General features: G+C 35.0%; 1 protein-coding gene across 7 annotated transcripts in view; it reads right to left on the bottom strand.

Annotated features, from left to right (window-relative positions):
- Window positions 1–229: 229 nt before the first annotated feature.
- LOC137244951 (ubiquitin-conjugating enzyme E2 W) overlaps window positions 230–23421 on the bottom strand; it is a 112765-nt gene continuing 89573 nt past the window's right edge. For 2 of the 7 annotated variants that reach the window (XM_067774735.1, XM_067774736.1), the window contains exons 2-6: window positions 20617–20932; window positions 5891–5982; window positions 3230–3332; window positions 2917–3148; window positions 230–548 (exon numbers count right to left, since the gene is read on the bottom strand). In XM_067774735.1, coding sequence (XP_067630836.1) covers window positions 535–548; window positions 2917–3148; window positions 3230–3332; window positions 5891–5982; window positions 20617–20748 — 573 coding nt within the window. In that variant the 5' untranslated portion in view covers window positions 20749–20932 and the 3' untranslated portion in view covers window positions 230–534. Of the gene's footprint in view, window positions 549–2916; window positions 3149–3229; window positions 3333–5890; window positions 5983–16429; window positions 16502–20616; window positions 21276–21351; window positions 21681–23421 lie in introns of those variants that run through there. The other 5 variants (XM_067774739.1, XM_067774738.1, XM_067774734.1 and 2 more) reach the window with 4 other exon arrangements.

Below are 23421 nucleotides of genomic sequence, written 5' to 3'. Positions count from 1 at the left end.
TCGTCTCAAAAGATTGTTGTTTTTGCTGCTTTTATAATTTAATTTAATTTTTGCTTCTTTGTTTATTTTTGTTGATGGCTTTTTGTTAAGTTTAAGTAAACATTATATAATAATTAAAATATATTTAAATTTAAAATACGTACGTTATTTATTTTTTAATTTTATGCCACGCTTGCGCCTACGCCAACTTTTTGTATACAAATACAAATATACACAGACACAAACACGCTTATTTATTAACTTTTTAGCAAATCAAGCCTTTGTTTTATTTTGAACTATTTTTGCTTTCTTTCGCTTTTTGTTTTTGCTTAGTAGTTGTATTTGAATTAGTGTGTGTGTATATGTGTATGATTGCCGTAACACATTTACGTTTAAGCTTAACGCGTCGACGTATTTTTTCACAGACAATTTACTTTCAGTGTATATTTGCGTAATTTGTTGTTGTAGTTCCATTCTAAGTACCAGCAATGAGTTTGTCAGTGCAGCGAACAACTTAAAGGTATACCGATCAGCAGCGGCAGCAATAGGCTTCCACTAGACCGAATCATCTGCAAAAGAAAAAAAAAATGTTTCGAGTTGAATGAATGAAATAAAACTATTATTAGGAATGTGTGAAGTGATTGTACAGTGGTGGGTGTGTTAGAAGCTACACGGACGTTTCAAAACTGGAAACCAACTTGTGACGAGGCTATACGCGAAGCATCTACAGGTCAGGTAGTCTTTGCAGCTTCGTAACTTATGTAGGGCCTTCCAATCGGAGGTCTATGCTATAGAAAGAGTTGCTAGACTGCTTTAGAATGATATAGTTCTTTGTCTACTGTCAGACTATCTTAGCCACTAAAGATAATACATATATGTATGTACCTGTATGAATGAAAAGCGTGTCTAAAAGGAGAATGAACACTAGCAGAGAAGAACGATACAATGTGATAGAACCTTCAGCTTCTAGGTTCGCGGAATATTTTGCCCAGTTAAGACCGAAGTAAATACAAGTGATGCTGGTAAGTCCGTATGACTGCTATTGAATGATAAAAAATACACTGAAGATTGGAACCATCGCAATTAAAAAACGAAAGAAAAAAAATCTGCAGTAAGAGTACTCCATCTAAATCGCATTGCCTCGGAGGCGTCACCTCACCTACCACAATGCTTGATGAGCGCTACGTTAACTTTCCTGCCCAAGCTGGTTTGTCGCACTATATGCCAATAAAATTAACATCATTAATGTTGAAGGTCCTAGAGAGGCTTTTGGACAAAACCCAAACCACTTCAAGGCACAGCATTCAATATGAAGGGTGAAGCGAAAGTAACTGCCCTCGAAGAGCTCATTAGCCTCATTGTTAGATCACTATATTACACCCTACTGGCTGCGTAGACACAGAGGGTGCCTTCAAGAATATTGATATCATAGCAATTGTCAAGCCCCTCCAAAGGGCTGTAATATGCAGCCACATCTGTGGATGGAAGCAAATAACAAGTAGACATATCCTCGACGATAAAAACTGAACAAGATACTATTTAGGCTGTTGTTGTTGTTGTGTTAACAGTTATTACATTGTCAGGTTTTTTCCCCTGAAAGTTTGGTGAAGCTCAAATCAAACGGACTTATTGTTAATCCGACAAGACAGAATTGATACTTTTCAGTAACAAACCAAAATACCTCAATTTCGACTGCCTTTACTTATGAAACAGACTGTCGCTCTCTACGAGGGTAAAGTACCTCGTCTAAATAGGCAGCAAGCTGACTGGAGAGATTGCATTGAAAAGAGAGAAGAGAAAGCATACACTACATGCTACTCGTGCAAGTGAATAGTTATGAGAAACTGGGACCTAAAACCAAAACGTATGATGTGACTTTATACAGCAGTCATAAGAGGTGGGCTGGGATTGAGCAGCCAGTATAGTTCAAAAGGGTGTCTGATTATATAAAGACGAGATCAAAATAGACAAAGGAACTGCTGCACCTGTATTTTTCAAACACTTAAAAGTCGCACTATCGATCCGCCTACCAAAATCAGCTGACTATTACTAGGAAGAGAGGGCTTCTGCTTCTTGTTGGAGAATACTGTATATGGTTTTGAGCTATGCACATACTCCAGACAGCCAAGCGGCGCTCATGACGCACTAAGGATACCGGTAACGGACAGAAGGTGATGAGCAAAGCAGCAAACTCAGCGACCATCTTTAGGCACCCGCTCGCAGCAATATTGATATTATCAATTTAACATAGACAATGTTGATAGTCTTTTTCCGGATACCGACTAGATATGACCACATTGAACCTTCTATGACCTATTATTGTTGTTGTTGTAGCGATTAAGACACTCTCCGAAGATTTGGAAGTGTTATGTTGATGTTGATCGTCCTTTGTCGGATATAGATCCGGTAGGTTCCAGTAACAAGCACCATTAAGGTACAAACCCGACAATGAAGGGAATGATTTAGTATGGGCACATTGAACTTTCTAGGCCATCCCGCCCGCACCACCAAGTTTCATGAGGAGCCTGGGGTCGCCAGAGTCTCGCCTGCTAAAGAAACAAGATTCGCCTCGGGTAGATAAGGTTGAAAATTAGGTTGGAGAAGCTATATATTGCGTTGGCAACCACTTCGCCCTACACAAGTATTTGAATATTTTAGTCGTATCTTACGACAGGCAGACCTGTTCCCCCTATATACAGACTGCTGAGTGGTACATCGGAATATCCTATCTCGGCTGCCGTTTCAATAACGCCTTTTCTCGGAAAACGTTGGGATAACGCCTTGTTTCAGAGTTTGTTGCGAAAAAGCCCTGATTCAGAATTCGGTAACAGAACGCCCTTAGAATTTTTTCATTAACACCCCAGCTTACGTCAAAATGAATTGAATTCGAGCTAAAGGAGAGCTCTTTGGAAACAAAATACAAGATTTCAAACTCACCATGATACCACCATTTGGTCTTTTTCGGATTCTTATTGCAGGTTTTTACATAGAGTGTATTGTCTGGTGGACGTTTCTTTTCGCGACAGCTACTCAGCATTGATGCTATGCTTAAACAAACGGATTGTACTGAAAGCGCCGGTGACCAATCCTCTGTTAATATGGAAAGGCAGATATGTCCATTGGAGTAGACGTGCGGATGAACGGGTATATTATTGCCAATAAACGTCACCTGTTACAAGAACAAAAAAGAGAATAAAATTTAATACCAAGTCAATTTTTTGTTTGTATTCGTATTTAATAAATATATTACCTCAGGTGAATCGAAGGGATATTTATTATTAAATTTGAATAGCAATTGAAAATGTTCGCCTTCGTATAGTGTACCCTCGAAACCGGCAATATTTATTTTCCATCTGTAAAAAAAAGTTACAAATAATTAGTTAAATAATTAAATGAAACAATAGAAAAGTATATATAATAGTTTAGTATGAGTAATTTATACTACTTATTCATAAAATTTAGTTAGTTCATTTTTCATAGCTGCAGTGGTGAGTACAAAAATAGCAGTAAAAACTATGAATACATTTTATCGGTTTTTCCCTTATCTTAGTTATTTTCGAAAACAATTTAATGAATTATATAATGAATATTATGTAAACCAGTTTCGGAAACGTTTTCGAAAAAATCGAAAATTCAAGAAATTAAAAAACTTGCTAAAAATCAATACTGGAATAGCATCCACATTTATAGCAATTTCACACAGAGGGTTAATGAAATAATTAGTCAAGTTTTCTAAAATAATAAACTGTCCATACAAAATAAAAATTCTTAATTATTTTTGTATTGGTTTATTGAATGCGTAATATTTTTTTTTTGTAAAAAGCGAATGTTCGTTAAAGAGGCAAGTGACGCTTTTATTTAATTGTCTAATCAACGCCCTAGATTGATGAGGAGTGTGATGACTAGTACCTAGGAACTACCTAATTATTTTCTAGATTTTAGTATTATTACTTCATGTAAGTATTGTTTTCAATAAAACCGTTTAACTTAAAATTTTTTTTTTTAATTATTTTATTTTCAAGTTTTTATTCTTTATTTAATTGCCTAATATTTCTCATTCTATTTAGTTCATTTAGTAACTCATTATTACAAAGACTCTTTCTTGACAATTTTTTCCAATCCAAGTCCTCAATACATAATCCTTCCAAAGACTTTACTTGACTCTTCGCCACGTATGTATGCTTGTCCCGCCTCCAACTCCAAAATATTTTGATGTCACTACTACCGGACTGTATGTAATTTTTGTTCCAAATATGAGCCAAATCGGACCACAATACGATTTTTTTTAATATCTCGATCTTTGCGCCACCTAGCGGTGATTTTTTCATAGGTTGCTTTCTAATATTGTATGTATTATGCGTTCCAAATATGAGCCAAATTGGACCACAAATACGAATTTTGTGAATATCTCGATCCTTGCGCCTCCTATCGGCGATTTTTTTCTTATTATTGCATTGTCATCGGGTTCTGAACTATATTCCAAGTTTTAAGCTTGTAGCTTATCGGGAAGTTACTTAAATTTCAATTGCAAAATTCGTGCCAGCCAGCCAACCAACCAGCCTGTCAAGTCAAGCTAAATAAAACCGTTTAATTAAAAAATGAGGTGTTCGTATGCCTGTTCAGGGCCTACCCTGCACAAGTGGCCGGCGTACAGTAAGCGCATGATAGTTGGTAATATTATTAAGTCGTAATTTACATTGCCGAATGACTTTTGAAGTAGTTAGAAGGCTAGACAACGCTCGCAGAGCAGCTTGGCTGATAATGGCTTTGAGGACTTCGAAAGCCTCTGCCGGGAAGACTGAAGCAAACATCCTATGAGAAAAATGTAGTTCCTCACCAATTCGTTCAAATCATCCAAGTGCCTGACTCTGCATCAATTTTTGAGTCGTTAGTAAAGATTCTGAAATGTATGAGGTCGGGCTCAGTTTTGATTCATGCAATATTGTGTCTCATTGAACTAAACTTTAAAGATTTTCCTCAGTAAAGACAATGGTGGTCTAAAATCCTATAGTGCATTGAAAACAGGTGGGGACCTACATACATTGCATTACCTAGAAATATTCTAGTAAGAGGGAAGTTCCAACTACGGAAGTAGGATAAAAGCCAAAGGGAGATAACGCTAAGACTCCGGCTTTCTTGGAGGTGCTAAAGGGAATTAACGCTAAGACTCCGGCTTTCTCGGAGGTGCCAAAGGGAGAAAACAGTAAGACTCCGGCTTTTCTCGAGAAGATGTGTAATGTGGCAAAGCAGTCACTAACTCTGGCGGTGGTTGAAAGTAGCAGTCCTGTCGGACAGATGACTACTGAAAGGTGGAGATATGTAGAAAGGGAGCTTATTAGCTTAATGCTTAAGATGATGCAGGAACAACCAAGTAAGCCCCTTCCATCCTTTTATTCAGGGGGGATAATGGTGTGAAGATGATAGCGTGCGGCAACATTGAGAGCTTGCGGTGGCTGGAGGAAGTGGTTCCAAACCTCCAAAGGCAAGGAGGAACGAACGCGCGGTTTGAGGTGGTGAATAAAGCGCAAATCCACACGGTATCAAAAGTTAAGGTATGGATACCATGCGTGATGAAGGCGGAGGATACACTGCGACTTCTACAGAATCAGAATCCGAACATACCGACACAGGATTGGAAGGTACTTACTGTATCTCGGCCTACGGGGAAAGGAGGTCAGTTCTACATCTTCCAAATAAACAAGCAGGCGGTGGATATATTGTACACGCAGCTTGGAAAAATGTCCTTTGTACGGGCAAATAGGCACAGCCGTTCTGAAATTATTTACACAATTTGCGATACACAATTCACATATGATAGCCGAAAAAAAAAATTATATAGTTTATTAATATTCCTTGCTGCTATTTTTGTGTTCACATGTGTACTTATGTGGTATATGCAGCTATAACTTACTCTGATAAATTTTGTCCTATGCTATCGGTATCAACGGTAACGCCCGGTGGCGGTTCCTTTATCAATGACATCAACTCTTTATGTAGTCTTCTCTGTAAATATAAAAGAAAGATAACGAAAACTATTAAAATATTTACTATAGCAATTGGTCATATTTATTACTCTGTAAAATAATAAAAAATTCTGATAGTCATAGTGAGATTAAGTTTGACTTAAACTATTATCAAATCAACGTTTTTGTTTTTTTTTGATAACAAAGTTGTACACGTTTATTGAATTTCAGTGAAATGTTCAAGGTCAAACTTTATGGCTTCTAGGTGAAATATTCGAATTTCCTTCTGAAGGGTCTTAAAGTTTTATATATTAAGGCCAACTTCCAGAAGGAAAAGTTATCCTTTTAATTCGAAGCTATTTTTCAAATTTGTTAAAAATGAGTTTAAAACCTCTGATGACAAACAGACTCTGAGTTAAAAGCAAAACTTGCCGTTCTGCAAGTAGGCCTTAGAGAACTATCGATGTTTGCTCTGTTTCGTTTGGCCATTCTCAGGAAACATTTTCTCCAACATGAGAATGAAGATGATAAAGGACCACTTAGCTGATTTACGGCCGCCACCTGCATTGTTCCGCCATGCAGGAGCCGAACCAATTTCGTTTTTTTAAACGGTTTTATTTAGCTTGACTTGACAGGCTGGCTGGCACGAATTTGGAATTGAAATTTAAGTGACTTCCCGATAAGCTACAAGCTTGGAATAAAGTTCAGAACCCGAAGAGAATGCAATAATAAGAAAAGAAAAAAAATCCGATAGGTGGCGCATGAATTGAAATATTTCAAAAAATCGTACTTGTGGTCCAATTTGGTTGATATTTGGAACACATAATACATACGTGAATAGAAAGCGACCTATGAAAAAATCGCCGCTAGGTGGCGCAGGTATCGAGATATCCAAAAAAATCGTATTTGTGCTCCGATTAGGCTCATATTTGGAACACATATTACATACATGAATAGAAAGCGACATATGAAAAAACCGCGCCAGGTGGCGCAAGGATCAAGATATTAAAAACATTCGTATTTGTGGTCCGATTTGGCTCATATTTGGAACAAATATTACATACAGTCCTGTAGAATTGACATCAAAATACTTTGGATTTCGAGGACGGACAAGCATACGAGTGGAGTAAAGTCTTTGCAAGGATTATGCATTGAGGACTTCATTGCACCAAATTGTCAGGAAAGAGTCCTTGTAATAATGAGTCACTAAATGAACTAAATATAATAGAAATAATACGCAATTAAATAAAAACTAAAAACTTGAAAATAAAGTAATAAAAAAAAATTTTTTAAGTTAAACGGTTTTAGTGAAAACAATACTTAGATGAAGTAATAATACTAAAAGCTAGAAAATAATTAGGTAGGTCCTAGGTACTAGTCATCACACTCCTCATCAATCTAGGGCGTTGATCAGACAATTAAATAAAAGCATTGGACGCGTCAAATTTCTATTGATAGTCAACCGCTCATATCTTTACAAATCATATTTTCATATATGTATAAGTAATACCAACTGAACCTTAATCAGGTTATGGTACGCCTCACGTTTTTAGAAATTTCACGCGCCCAACGCTTTTATTTAATTGTCTGAGCAACGCCCTAGATTGATAAGGATGCGCTCTTCTTGTCATTCGGGATCGCCCAAATTTTTTTTGTATTTTTCTCTTCGATTCTCGTACCGTCAATGGGGGAATTGAGAGAATATTTTGTGTCATTAAAACAGTTCAAACAATCAAAACGGAAATCGCAATCAGACGTCAAATCATTGGAAATCGAAGAGTCGTAAAGTCCCTACTACATATAGAGTTTGAGACATAGTGTAAACAACAACTCCAACGTATGCATATAAGAGAAACCCTCTTCTTAACACATACATTAGAGTGGATCAACTAAAAAAAACTAAACGATTTGACGCCGATTTATTGTTACTAAGTAGTATAGTGCAACATGAAGAGTTATAAGTACTTTCAAAGAAAAATTATTAAGCCTTTATGAAAGCCGTAAATTCAAAAAAAAAAAAAAAAGAAAAAAGTAATCTAACTACTGTTGTAAATGTGGACAATACGTCAATACAATTGTGAAGAGTACAATTTTCGATAAGATAAAAATGGAATTATCAGCTACAGGTACTTATAGTAGTATTTATGTCACTACCTGTACGTTTTAAGTATAGACAGTACTTTCTTTTCGCAAGTTATCCTTTGTAAACGAGTTGGAAAACAAAAAAAAAGCCTCTCATAAAGTTAGATTTACATGCTTGCCATATAAACAAGTTTTAATCTTCAAAGTGTAGAGGTTTGTTGATCACAACAGCTCTTTAAGTTGAAGCACTTTGTTGTCAAAACTTTTCGAAGTTACAAAATTAAACGCCTCGAAAAGGTTAAGCCTGCTATCAAGTGAATGAGTTATTTTATAGAAAAATACCTGTTTCAGGATTCATGCCAATATCGACTTATCTGTGTATAAATTCAATAAATTTTTACGTTAGATAGAACGTAAGTGAAAATAAGTAAGGAAGGCTAAGTTCGAACATTACAAACTCAGCTGCCAAATTACAGCTAGCAAACTTTTAAAGTACCTTCTTTTAAAAGAGGACGGTGCGACGCCCATTGTCCAAAATTTTACTAATTTTCTATTCTACGTCATAAGGTCAACCCACCTACCAAGTTTTATCACTTTATTCGTCTTTGGTAATGCATTATCGCACTTTTTCGGTTTTTCGAAATTTTCGATATCGAAAAAGTGGGCGTGTTTTTACTCCGATTTCGTTCATTTTCAATAGCGATCTACGATGAGTGCCCAGGAACTTACATACCAAAATTTCATTAAGATACCTCAACATTTACTCAAGTTATAGTGTTTACGAACAGACGGACGGAAGACGGACATGGCTAAATGAATTTCTTTCTTCGCCCAAATCATTTTGATATATAGAAGTCTATATCTATATCGATTAGTTTATGCCGTTACGGGGTACCGTTATGCGAACAAAATGAATATACTCTGTGAGCTCTGCTCAGCTGAGTATAAAAATGCTGAGATAGGGTGTTTCTAAACTGGCAACCGAGGTAGGGTGATATTCTACTCGGAAGTTGATCTGTTCTTTTGATTGAAACTGAATAAACCTTATAAACAACGGAACGCAAATTCTCAAAGGTTGGGAAAATGTCAATTCTCAATTCGCTTTTCTGTGTTGTTCATCACTTTAAAATAAATCTTTTCACAAAATTTCACAAATGTGAATTTTTCAACTTGTCTTCTATTTGAGAAACATTTGAGACGGTCTTTCGGTTATTGGTCGAAATATATTTGATTTGTATTCAATTATGTTTGAGAGCTAGTGTTTGAGATTTGAGAATAAGGTAATTGATTTTGAACGAAAGTATTTATTGTAGAACAGAACCGCGTATACGCAATATAAGGTCTGGTAAATTTATTTTTTATTTTATTTATGCTTTTGGACTCTTGCAAATAAGTACCAGCCTGTGTTTTTTTAAAATTAGTGATTTAACATTCTATGTTTAAAATTGATTTGGGAAGATTGTCGTATTCGTTGTAAAGTCTTAAGTTTTTAGTTGTTTCTATAGTTTCGAATATAAAAACTGATTAAAACTTAGCACATACATAACCTGTTATCGGCAAAAACGGGACTTATCGTCTTTTCCCATTTAAGCTAGGACACATTGATTCATACAATAAAACAGGAGCTCATCGTTTTTTTTATAAGAAGGGGACATACCCAATCATTCAATTAAGGATGGACGCATCATGACATTAGTAAAGGGGAAAGCGTGTGCATATCAGCTCATATGGAGTTAAGTGCCACCTTTGTCTATGCGTAACGGATTGACGAACTTCGATAAAATTTCAAGAGGAATTGAATTATATCGAACATTCTTGGACCATTTTGGGACTATTTCGTGAATAGTTTGGCGTTGCTTCAGGATTGTTTTAAGGAACTATTTCGATACTATTTTAGAACCAATTGAGAACAACCTCGGGATTATTTTAGGTAACAATTTAGGACAGAGTCAGGATTATTATCAGACTATTTCGAAGCCATTTATAAATTATTTTAGCTGACATTACGGGACAACTGCTGGATAAATTTCTAGACTACTGCAAAACCGTTTTAGGACAGGATCACTTCTGGACTAGTTCAGACATAAAAATAAATCGTGTCCGCCGATTATAATTTTTGTAACAGTTTCAGAATCACTTTGGCACTTTTAGGTATCACTTTGGGACAACTTAAGGATCATTTGTACTGTTTCGAAAACATTTCGGAAGCAATACAGGATCATTTCAGAGTCACGGATTATTTTCAAAATGATTTCGAGACTATTTCGTAGTCAATAAGGGACAACTTCAAGACCAATTCGGCATTATTTTTAGGTAACATTTCGGTATATGGATTTCCTAATTCGAACCGATTTCGGGAGTTACAGGATCACTTTTGAATTATTTCCTGAATCATTTTAAGACTTAGGACCGCTTTGGCATAATTTGAGGATCACTTCGGGATGTTTTTATGTAGCATTTTGGGACAACGTCAAAATTATTTCAAGACTATTTCCAAACCATTTCGGAAGAGCTACAGGATCGTTTCAGAATCACTTGGGGATTATTTTCGAAATTATTTTGAGACTATTTCGGAACCAATTCAGGATAACTTCGGGATTATTTTAGCTAACATTTCGGGACAACTTCTGGATCAATTTTAGACTACTTCAAAATCATTTTGGGACTGTTACAGGATCATTTCGGAATTATTTTCGAATTAAAAAAAGTGGTTTTACTTTTATTTTTGTAACCGTTTCAGGATCACTTTGGCACTATTTTATGTATTACTCTGTGACGTCAGGATTATTCCGATACTGTTTCGAAAACATTTCGAACGCGTTAGAGGATATTTTCAGAGTCACTTCGGGATTATTTACGGAATTATATCTATATATTTCCGAATAAATAAGGAACAATTTCAAGACCATTTTGGGACTATTTTAGGTAATATTTCGAGAAAACTAATGTATATGGATTTCTAGACTACTTTGAAACCATTTCATGAGTTACATGATCACTTTTGAGCTATTTCCTGAATAATTTCGGGACTATTTTAGGATCACTTTGGCACAATTTCAGGATCACTGCGAGATTATTTTAGGTAATACTTTGGGACAACGTCAGGATTATTTCGGAACAATTTTGGAAGAGTTACAGGATCATTATAGGATCACTCATAATCCCTATTTCGAAACTATTTCGGAACCAGAGGATCACATACGGATTATTTTAGCCAGCTTCTTCAAAACTATTTTGGGACTATTAGAGGATCATTTCGGGATTATTCCTGAATTGAAAAAAATAGTTTTCGCCAACAGAGGAGGCCCGACTAAGTCTATCATGGTCAAGGTTATACGGGGTTTTGTCAATTCTTTTTTCTTAAAAATTTCTCTTACAACACTGCATTCCCCTTTCACAATAGCGTAATTCACAAATCACTCGTTTGTTGTTCAGCAAGTGGTGTTTACTCGGGTTGGTGTTTTTGTTTTACATGCATTTTAGAACTGTGTTATTTCCAACTCATTTAGAGAGGAGTGCGTCTATTACAATTATATTTGTGAAGCATTTTGTTTAAAAATGCACAAATAATACCACGTATCGTAAACTGTTAGTATTATTAGTTTTAGTTTTTCATTAATACCAATATAACAAAATTGATGTTTATTATTTGAAAAAGTTAGTCAGCAGAGCTTGTTATCAGTTGTGTAGTGATAAGATAAATTAAGTTGAAACAAATTGCTTTTATGATAAATACGTTCGAACTGAAGAAATTAAGGGACACACAGCAAAAAACAAGAAAGCAAGGGAGCTAATAATAAAAGAATGCTTAAGGGAAACCATCCAGAAGCAAATGAAATTGCGGTCGACAATTTATTGAAGGTTTAAAAATCTATTAGCAACGAACTGTAGAAGTTTGTACATTTTCTGCCCTCAAAAGGTTAAAATCATACTTGCGGAGTACAATCAGTCAGGAACGTTTGAATGGACTCCCTTCATTGAATATCCATATTGATATACCACCCAGCCTCGAAACAAGGTAATGATTTTCCTGTTTGTATGACACATTCGTTGATATGGCTCAAACATTTTTGAAAAAAAGTAAGAACAGCACACATTCGTATGTTCGAATGTTCAGGTATACGTGCCTAAAGGTTGGGCACAAATTATTAGAGGAGCTCGTAACTCACCAAAACTTTTCGAGGTTCACATACAATTGTATGACGATTTTTTTATTTATAATTATTTTACCTAGGGAGCTAAATACATATATGCTAGTTGAGATACACAAAAGATGAGCTGTATAATGTATTCTTCAAAAAAAAAGTATACCGATGAAGAATTTTTAATAGCTGAATATCCGAAAAAAGGTCGTTGTTTAATCGAAGCCGTTGTCTCTTGCCGAATTAAAACTAAAAGACTAAATGTATGAAAAACTGGTTATACCAAGAATATCGTTCTTATTGTAACGAATTTACTGCAAATCCTCTTATTTGCAACCTTCTGCTAAGTTCGAATCACTAAACTGTTGAATAAATAACTCCAATATTGAATAATGGAAAAATGGCCTTTATTAAAGTACTTCACAATAACACTTATACTTTGCAACTAGCTTGGTTAATAACCAAACTGACTGATAGCTTAAATGAAAACTGATCTTTCGCCTCTACTGTTGTCGCCTTTTTATACTGTCTGATTTCCTAGTTGCATATTTCTAGGCTTTTCTAATTCCAGAACTTACTAGTTATAAATTTCTCAGCTACAACTACAGATGTATAATTTTTATAGCTTCTCTCATACCCCATGCGCTTGTATGTGTGAGCGACACTTCCACAATTAAATTTGCATACCCTTAGGAGCATCTCAGATAAGATATCTGCACGTGTTTGTGCATTTCTTCTCCGCTGCGTGTACGTACATAGGTGTAGACAAAATGATTAAATTATTGATGTGCATTCACGTCACTGCTTAGCATCGGCATTGAGATGACAGTACCCCTTAGTGTTGCTAACATTCGTAACATTATTATAAAAATCCAGAGGGCAAAGTTTTACCCGAACCCAACATTTCAGAAGATTATGATTCTGATGAAAATAAGAACTAGTTCTAAGTTTGCAATAATTGAAATTGAATTGAGTGCTTTGCACATAGGGTATATTAACTTTGATTAGGTAACGGTTGGTTGTACAGGTATAAAGGAATCGAGATAGATATACAGACCAATTCTAAATATTCTCGCGGAATTTTGTTCTCGCGGATTTTTTTATTCCCGCGGAAAAATTCCTCCAATTCTTTTCTCCTAAGGAGAAGAAAAATTGGGGAATAGGAATTTCGAATTTCCGAAGTCAGCTGTTTTGTCATTTGAAATTTCATTGCGCATTTCTTATTTTGTTTAAATAATTGAAAAGTTTAATTATTGTTGCGAATTTGTTTGAAATTAAGAAATAAGGTATAAACAATGCACATTATTGCATTTCATGCGGTATTCACTGAAATGAGTAATGAATTGGTGCCACAGCAACATCAACAGAGGAGCATAAGAAAAAGACGGCGGGATAACACAAATCCGCCGGAGTTGCCTGCTTTCATTCTGCAAAGTAATTTTCTGGCGGCCACGTCGAGTTGAGTTCGCCTTTCGCCATATGACAAAATCTACTTAAGCCTTCCTAAAAAATCCTTGCGCAATTTCTGGATGGCTGCATCAAATATACAAAGAGCTCTTCCGTTGCTTATGATATACTTTTCGACTTAGAATAAAGAATAGTGGTTGTTGTTGTATTAACAGTGAGAAAATTGTGGTAGAATGTAAATTATGGAAAGAATGGAATGTAAAATTTGTACAAATAAGTGTTCTTTCTTAAAAGAACGAATTTCCTTTTTTATTTTTATTTACTTATTTTGATGCATTCCCTTTAATTTAACAAGTGAAAAAACTCCTATGAAATGGCAAAGAAATCTACCTCTCCCTCACATTCATAATACCTACTTTTCTACCATAACCGGTTTCCTCTTTTTCGAACATTGTTCAGAATAGGAGGAAAGGGAGAAGTGAAAAAACTCACAAGGAATTTTTATTTAGAATACGGGGAATGGGAGAAGGGAAAAAACTCGCACGGAATTTTCGTTTAGAATTGGGCTGATAGACTTCCATATATCAAAATCATCAGTATCGAAAAAAATTTGATTGAGCCATGTCTGTCCGTCCGTGTTACCGTCTGCCCGTTAACACGATAACTTGAGTAAATATTGAGATTTCTTCACCAAATTTGGTACACGAGCTTATCTGGACCCAGAATAGATTGATATTGAAAATGAGCGAAATCGGAAGATAACCACGCCCACTTTTTATATATATATAATATTTTGGAAAACACAAAAAACCTGATTATTTAGTAAATAATACACCTAGAATGTTGAAATTTGACGTGTGGACTGATATTGAGACTGCTGATAAAAATTAAAAATCAATCAAAAAATAAAAAATGAATTTTACAAATATTATTCATCATAAATCAAAAATCGTTAAACCTATCGCAACAAAATTAGGCAGGGAAGTTGCCTTTACTATAAGGAATGCTTTGAAGAAAAAGTAACGAAATCGGTTAAGGACCACGCCCACTTTTATATAAAAGATTTTTAAAAGGGTTGTGGACGAATAAAATAAGCTATATTTTTGCAAAAAAGAGCTTTATATCAATGGTATTTCATTTCCCAAGTGTATTTATAACAATAAATAGGAAAACCTTCAAATTTAAAAAAATGGGGGTGGCACCGCCCCTTCTATGACTAAGCAATTTTCTATGTTTCGGGAGCCATAACTCGAAGAAAAATTAACGGATCGTAATAAAATTTGGTACACAAATTTTCCCTATAGCAGAAAATATTTCTAATTGAAGCTCACACTGAGTATATATATGAGAAGGAGATGGAGACAGAAATGTGCGCAGAAAAGGACATGAAAAAAAGGAATAAGTGGATAAAGAGAAGAGGAAGGTTGAAGATGGCAAAGGCGACGAAGACAGAATGACTCTGTTTTACATCAACATTAGCGATTTTTTTCATAGGTCGCTTTTTATTCTTGTATGTATTATGTGTTCCAAATATGAGCCAAATCGGACCACAAATACGATTTTTGTGAATATCTCGATCTTTGCGCTACCTAGCGGCGATTTTTTTTCATAGGTCGCTTTTTATTCTTGCATGTATTATGTGTTCCAAATATGAGCCAAATCGGACCACAAATACGATTTTTGTGAATATCTCGATCCTTGCGCCACCTAGCGGCGATTTTTTCATAGGTCGCTTTTTATTCTTGCATGTATTATGTGTTCCAAATATGAGCCAAATTGGAGCACAAATACAATTTTTGTGAATATCTTAATCCTTGCGCCACCTAGCGGCTTTTTTTTTATAGGTCGCTTTCTATTCTTGTATGTATTATGTATTCAAAATATGAGCGAAGTCGGACCACAAATACGATTTTTGTGAATATCTCGATCCTTGCGCCACCTAGCGGCGAGTTTTTCATAGGTCGCTTTCTATTCTTGTATGTATTATGTGTTTCAAATATGAGCCAAATCGGGCCTCAAATACGATTTTTAAGAATATATCGATCCTTGCGCTACCTAGCGGCAATTTTTTTCTTACTATTGCATTGTCATCGGGTTCTGAACTATACTCCAAGTTTCAAGCTTGTAGCTTAGCGTGAAGTTACTTAAATTTCAATTACAAAATTCGTTCACAACGGCTGTGCATGCGGCCGTGCGGCCTGGCTGTCAAGTCAAGGTAAATAAAACCGTTTAAAAAATGGACAAGATCGGTTAAAGACCACGCTCACTTTTATATAAAAGATTTTTAAAGGGGTCGTAGACGAAAATAATAACCTATATCTTAGAAATACAGAGCTTTGTATCAATAGAATTTTACTTTCTAAATTGAATTATAACTTTAAATTGGAAAACACATTGAAAAAATGGGTGTGGCACCGCCCCTTTTATGACTAAGCAATTTTCTATGTTTCGGGAGCCATAACTCGAAGAAAAATTAATATATCGTAAATAAATTGTGTACACAAATTTTCCCTATAGCAGTAAATACTTCTAGTACAAAGGAACGGGATCGGTTAAAGACCACGGCAACTTAGATATAAAACAAGTTTAAAAGGTTCGTAGACTAGAATAATAAGCTATAACATAGCAAAAAATAGTTTTGAATCAACGATATTTCACTTATCCAGTTTTATTGTAAGAGGAAATGGGGAGACATTTCTTTTAAACGGGCGGTGCCACGTGTTATATAGAAAAGTAATTTATCTGAAATGAAATGTACAAATGAAGCTCACGCTGAGTATATAATGTTCGGTTACAACCGAACTTAGATACCTTTAATTGTTTTTTTTTTTTTTTTTGTTTCATTTACATACATACTTTCGATAAGTCACAGCCGGATATTTTCCCAAGTACTGTGATGCTCCGCTCTAACATTATTTAAAAATCAATGTGCCGTGATTTTTTTACGTGTTTTGAGGTTAAGTCCATACCATGACCACTTGGGCGAATTCTTATAACGTATTTGGATTCACCGCATCAAAATGCATAGAAAGCATGAGCCAATTTACCTGATTCCGCTACTTTTAATTTTTTTGTATGGATGTGTTAACAAAAAATTGGATCAGCTTCTTAAATTTTGCCTGCGCCAGAAAAATGAACATGCCAAATCTAGGAGAATAGAAGGAATGCGAGCAGAATAATTATCTCAGTTCAAAGAGCTATGCTATGAGTATAATATAAAAGTACATTTTTACACTAGAAAATAATTCTTCTAATTTTTAAGCGAGCAATAAACTTTAAAACTCGATTTCCCAACATTTACATTTTTGCACATTCGTGCTTATGGCAAGCGGGCGACGATATTTCATGCATGTATACCTCCTGTTCAACCGGCTATTGAACCCAACGGTATAAATTCTTTTCACTTGACGTAGCAATTCCAACAGAAAACAAGTAAGGAAGGTTAAGTTCGGGTGTAACCGAACATTACATACTCATTTGAGAGCTATGGTGACAACATAAGGGAAAATAACCATGTAGGAAAATGAACCGAGGGAAACCCTGGAATGTGTTTGTATGACATGTGTATCAAATGAAAGGCATTAAAGAGTATTTTATGAGGGAGTGGGCCATAGTTCTATAGGTGGACGCCATTTAGGGATATATCCATAAAGGTGGATCAGGGTTGACTCTAGAATGCGTTTGTACGATATGGGTATAAAATGAAAGGTGTTAATGAGTATTTTAAAAGGGAGTAATCCTTAGTTCCATAGGTTGACGCCGTTTCGAGATATCGCCATAAAGGTGGACCAGGGGTGACCCTAGAATTTGTTTGTTCAATATGGGTATCAAAAGAAAGGTGTTAATAAGTATTTTAAAAGGGAGTAATCCTTAGTCCCATAGGTGGACGCCGTTTCGAGATATCGCCATAAAGGTGGACCAGGGGGGACCCTAGAATTTGTTTGTACAATATGGGCATCAAACGAAAGGTGTTAATGAGTATTTTAAAAGGGAGTGGGCCTCAGTTCTATAGGTGGACGCCGTTTCGAAATATCGCCATAAAGGTGGACCAGGGGTGACTCTAGAATGTGTTTGTACGATATGGGTATCAAATTAAAGGTATTAATGAGGGTTTTAAAAGGGAGTAATCCTTAGTTCCATAGGTGGACGCCGTTTCGAGATATCGTCATAAAGGTGGGCCAGGGGTGACTCTAGAATTCGTTTGTACAATATGGGTATCAAACGAAAGGAGTTAATGAGTATTTTAAAAGGGAGTGGGCCTTAGTTCTATAGGTGTTCGCCTTTTCGAGATATCGCCATAAAGGTGGACCAGGGGTGACTCTAGACTTTGTTAGTACGATATGGGTATAAAATGAAAGGTATTAATGAGTATTTTTAAAAGGGAGTGGGCCTTCGTTCTATAGGTGGTCGCCTTTTCGAGATATCGCCATAAAGGTGGACCAGGGGTGACTTTTGAATATGTTTGTACGATATGGGTATCAAATGAAAGGTGTTAATGAGTATTTTAAAAAGGAGTGGGCCTTAGTTCTATAGGTGGACGCCGTTTCGAAATATCGCCATAAAGGTGGACCAGGGGTGACTCTAGAATGTGTTTGTACGATATGGGTATCAAATTAAAGGTATTAATGAGGGTTTTAAAAGGGAGTGGTGGTTGTTGTATAGGTGGTCGCATTTTCGAAATATCGCCATAAAAGTGGACCAGGGGTGACTCTAGAATTTGTTTGTACAATATGGGTATCAAAAGAAAGGTGTTAATCAGTATTTTAAAAGGGAGTAATCCTTAGTTCCATAGGTGGACGCCATTTCGAGATAACGCCATAAAGGTGGGCCAGGGGTGACTCTAGAATTCGTTTGTGCAATATGGGTATCAAACGAAAGGAGTTAATGAGTATTTTAAAAGAAGATGGGCCTTAGTTCTATAGGTGGACGCCTTTTCGAGATATCGCCATAAAGGTGGACCAGGGGTGACTCTAGAATGAGTTTGTACGATATGGGTATCAAATTAAAGGTATTAATGAGAGTTTTAAAAGGGAGTGGTGGTAGTTCTATATGTGAAGGCGATTTCCAGATATCGACCAAAATGTGGACCAGGGTGACCCAGAACATCATCTGTTGGATACCGCTAATTTATTTATATATGTAATACCTGCCAAGATTTTAAGGGTTTTTTATTTCGCCCTGCAGAACTTTTTCATTTTCTTCTACTTAATATGGTAGGTGTCACAACCATTTTATAAAGTTTTTTCTAAAGTTATATTTCGCTTCAATAAAACAATCCAATTACCTTACCATGTTTCATCCCTTTTTTCGTATTTGGTATAGAATTATGGCATTTTTTTTCATTTTTCGTAATTTTCGATATCGGAAAAGTGGGCGTGGTCATAGTCGGATTTCGTTCATTTTTCATACCAAGATAAAGTGAGTTCAAGTAAGCACGTGAACTAAGTTCATTAAAGATATGTCGATTTTTGCTCAAGTTATCGTGTTAACGGCCATGCGGAAGGACAGACGGACGACTGTGAATAAAAACTGGGCGTGGCATCAACCGATTGCGCCCGTTTTCACAGAAAAGAGTTAACGTCATAAAATCTATGCCCCTACCAAATTTCAAAAGGATTGGTTAATTTTTGTTCGACTTATGGCGTTAAAAGTATCCTAGACAAATTAAATGAAAAAGGGCGGATCCACGCCCATTTTGAACTTTTCTTTTATTTTTGTATTTTGTTGCACTATATCATTACTGAAGTTGAATGTTGACATAATTTACTTATATACTGTAAAGATATTAAATTTTTTGTTAAAATTTTACTTTAAAAAAAATTTTGTTTAAAAGTGGGCGTGGTCCTTCTCTGATTTTGCAAATTTTTATTAAGCGTACATATAGTAATAGGAGTAACGTTCCTGCCAAATTTCATCACGATATCTTCAACGACTGCCAAATTACAGCTTGCAAAAGTTTTAAATTACCTTCTTTTAAAAGTGGGCGGTGCCACGCCCATTGTCCAGAATTTTACTAATTTTCTATTCTGCGTCATAAGTTCAACTCATCTACCAAGTTTCGTCGCTTTATCTCTCTTTTGTAATGAATTACCGCAATTTTTCGAAATTTTCGATATCGAAAAAGTGGGCGTGGTTATAGTCCGATATCGTTAATTTTAAATAGCGATCTGAGATGAGTGCTCAGGAACCTACATACCAAATTTCATCAAGATACCTCAAAATTTACTCAAGTTATCGTGTTAACGGACGGACGGACGGACGGACATGGCTCAATCAAATTTTTTTTCGATCCTGATTATTTTGATATATGGAAGTCTATATCTATCTCGATTCCTTTATATATGTACAACCAACGGTTATCCAATCAAACTTAATATACTCTGTGAGCTCTGCTCAACTGAGTATAAAAATAGCTCACTACTACTTTCTTTCAAATATATTTTGCTCCGGATGGAAGAGAACAGCGTTTGCTTTGCTGAAAATAATGTCTTCCCCTGTTTCTTCTCAGCTCTCTTTTAAGTTTGTGTGTTCCTTTCACAAAATGTTTCTTTCTGAATAAGAAAAGGGGTACCATTACTTAGAAATTCAGTCAGTTTGCAGAGCTCTAGGGACCTAGTTCTAAAGTTAGTACTTAGGGGTGTAATATGAGTATAACATTTTTTCCAGAAAAGAAAACGCCATTAGTATATGCCTTGTATGTTAGACTAACAGCATCACTTATAGACATTTTTTGCAAAAAAGGAAAATTATAGCGGTTTTGATGTACATTGGAACAATTTTCCGTCATACCTTCAGTGCCACAAAAACGAAATATGGCACTGAAGATGGCAGAACGCTCGGAAACTATTTTTATCTAGACCAAATTTGACAAACTTTGACAAAAAATCTTTCCGATATACATCACTTGGAAAACCAATAAAACAAAATGAATCGGTCAGTTCTTCATAATACTGATCACCTTCCGTTTTTAATGAAAATTAAGTGAGGAAATTCAGTAAAAACAAAAAGTTCAATGCAAATACAAATATTTCAATAATACTTGCCTCCCATCGCGTATTGTCCAACACTAACGGTTTACCGCATTTCGTACGCGGCTCTTTCGTCACCTGTGATTCGCAGGTGATGATTTCTGATTTAGGTAATTTGTCTTTTTTGCTCTTGAATATTTTCAACATTTTGTCAATGAATGCACTTAATAAGCACTTGTGAATATGTTGTTGTTTTTTTGTATTAGTTTAAAAGTAATTGATTTTTATATTACAATTTTTTTTTTCCAAAATTTATATAGACTGCATTATAATTTACTCTTTATGTGAATTTTATAAATACTGCTGAGGCGCGGATGTAATATCCTAGAAACTAGATTGCGCAAAGATATAGCAATTTTGTATTATTAATTGTAAGTCATTTAATTGAACTAAAAGTTAAATAAGGCGCAAACACTGAATGAACGGCGCTCTAACTACAATTAGTCGTTTAGTTCTTTTTTTTTTCTTGTTAAATTTCTGCACTTAGCGCCTATGTTTGTGAATGGCGTCAAGCTATTAAATAATAGGTTTTTTTGTTGTTAAATTATTTTTTTATTTATAAAACACTTAAGTCAGTGCATTGGCAATTTAGCGGCATTTGAATTACAAATAAATGTTTTTTTTTGTCTTTCGCCTACAATTACACAAACGGCATAGCGGCATTCAGCGGCGCGCTTAAATTAAAAAAAATATATATATATATGTATATATTTAAAAAAATTTGCTAATAGCAATTAACTCTCTTCTTACTTTGCACTAATGGCGCAACCGGCAAGCAAGCGTCACCGTCACACAATGCTGCACTTTAAGTTACGACAGCACATCATAGTGATTTGTTTTTTATTAATTAAAATTTTTTTTATATACATTTTTTAACTTGTGTTTTGTTTTCTTTTACGTTTCGCCAAATTCAGCGTTCACCAAAAAATTAATTATTTTTATGCCTTCCGTAATAAAAGCATTTCAAAATTGTAAACTAAATTTCGTAGTAAATTTTTTTTTTGCGCTCATTGTTGTGTTCGCTTTGGCGTTCAATAAACGAATATTCGCTAGAGTCTCAGTGAAACTGCTAATAACACCTGAGGCACAAATAAATAAGTGAAATAAAATCGGAAAAAGCAACAAAGAAAAGAATTATAAATAAATAAAAGTTATTGTTAAAGCAAACGCTATCAGCGCCAGTCACAGCAATATCAACACGCTCGCTTGGAGTGGCTAAATTTTTTTGTTAGATTTTTTGTATGCTTTGATTGCAATTCGCTTTCCTTTCCTGCTTCTTCTTGAATATTTCCCTTTTTATTTTTTTTAGCGTTTGCGGTTTTATACCCAGCTGTACTTGTACACAGCGCTATAGCAGACCTCTTCCATTTTTCACAAAAGAATTTCAACCGATTTTGAATCCACATCGCACGATTTACTTTTTTTTTTGCTGTTTTACTTTCTATGTGCCGTATAACTTTCTATGTGACCTGGAAAACAAGTTTTCGAGAAAAACGCGTTTAAAGTTTTTGTTTAGCTTGTCTCTGTGTAGCGGCCGGCCGTTGTGAACGAATTGTGTAATTAAAATTTAAGTAACTTCCCGATAAACTACAAGCTTGACACTTGGAATATAGTTCAGAACCCGATGACAATGCAATAATAAGAAAAAAAATCTCCGCATGGATCGACAAATATCAAAAAAAATTTTGAAAATACTAAGAAAGACAGAAATTTGCGGTTTGTTCCAATGGAAAGAGCGTAAAATTTCCTATAAGAATCAATCAAAAAGTGAATAACGGTATTTTCGCACAATAGGGTCGTTTCATGATTCCAGGTCACGTATACAGTTATACACCGGTTTTCGAATCCATCAGAATTTTACAAATACTATTCGAAAAGTGGTGCTGATATCTCAATTCGATAAAAAATTCCCGACTTGATTTCTACTGACAAAAATCGATTGTAATTGAAAAATTTCAATTCGAAATTGAGCAAAGGCAGAATAGTAAGAACCACGCCCACTTTTTCGATATCGAAAACTTCGAAAATTGGAATAATTTACCAACCAATACAGTGAAAGGAATAAAACCACTCAAATGGACTTTTATGATTTGACTCATAAATTAAGCACAAAACCAGGCCCTTTTTTCGGTATCTAAAATTTCGACGATTTCAATTATTCTTTAACTAATCCATCAATCTAAACTTGACAATTAGATTTAAATGTTTTAGAACAGAACCTCACCGACTGTTTTGGTATTGAAATTTTCGAAAATTTATAAGATTAATTGCGCAATACAGCCAAACTAATAAAACTTTGCAACTGGATTTTTATGACTTAACATACATATAAGTTTAGGACAAAAACATTTTCAATATCGAAAAAAGGGATATTTTATCAGCCAATACCATCAAACCAACTAAACTTGGCAATTGAATTTTGATAATTTAAAATGTAAATTTAATTGGTAAAATTCATGTACCAATACAGTCAAACGAACAAAAGCTCTCAAGTGGATTTTTATGATTCCAAATATAAATTTCGGACAAGAAAATACAATTTCGGACATTGTGATAGCAAGAAGAGGAGGTCCTAAATGTTCTTAATTATGCCATCAAAATTTAATTAGAACAATTAGGACTGTGATATAAACTGTAAGATTATTGTACAATGTGGCATTTTTTTGTCGCAGACGAAGAAGCCTAATTATCGTTAAAGGTTACAATGAACTTATAAAGTGTTATATTTCTTTACAGTCAATTTATTTTTTACTTTTTAGTTAATTTTATTAACCAATAATAAAACCTTATTTCTAAAAAAGTTTTTTTCTTTAATTTTAT

The sequence above is a fragment of the Eurosta solidaginis genome, chromosome 3 (genome assembly GCF_040869045.1).
Source record: "Eurosta solidaginis isolate ZX-2024a chromosome 3, ASM4086904v1, whole genome shotgun sequence".
Classification (NCBI taxonomy): domain Eukaryota; kingdom Metazoa; phylum Arthropoda; class Insecta; order Diptera; family Tephritidae; genus Eurosta; species Eurosta solidaginis.
The sequence above is the reverse complement of the archived record's forward strand: the minus strand, read 5'-3'. Positions and strand labels throughout refer to the sequence as shown.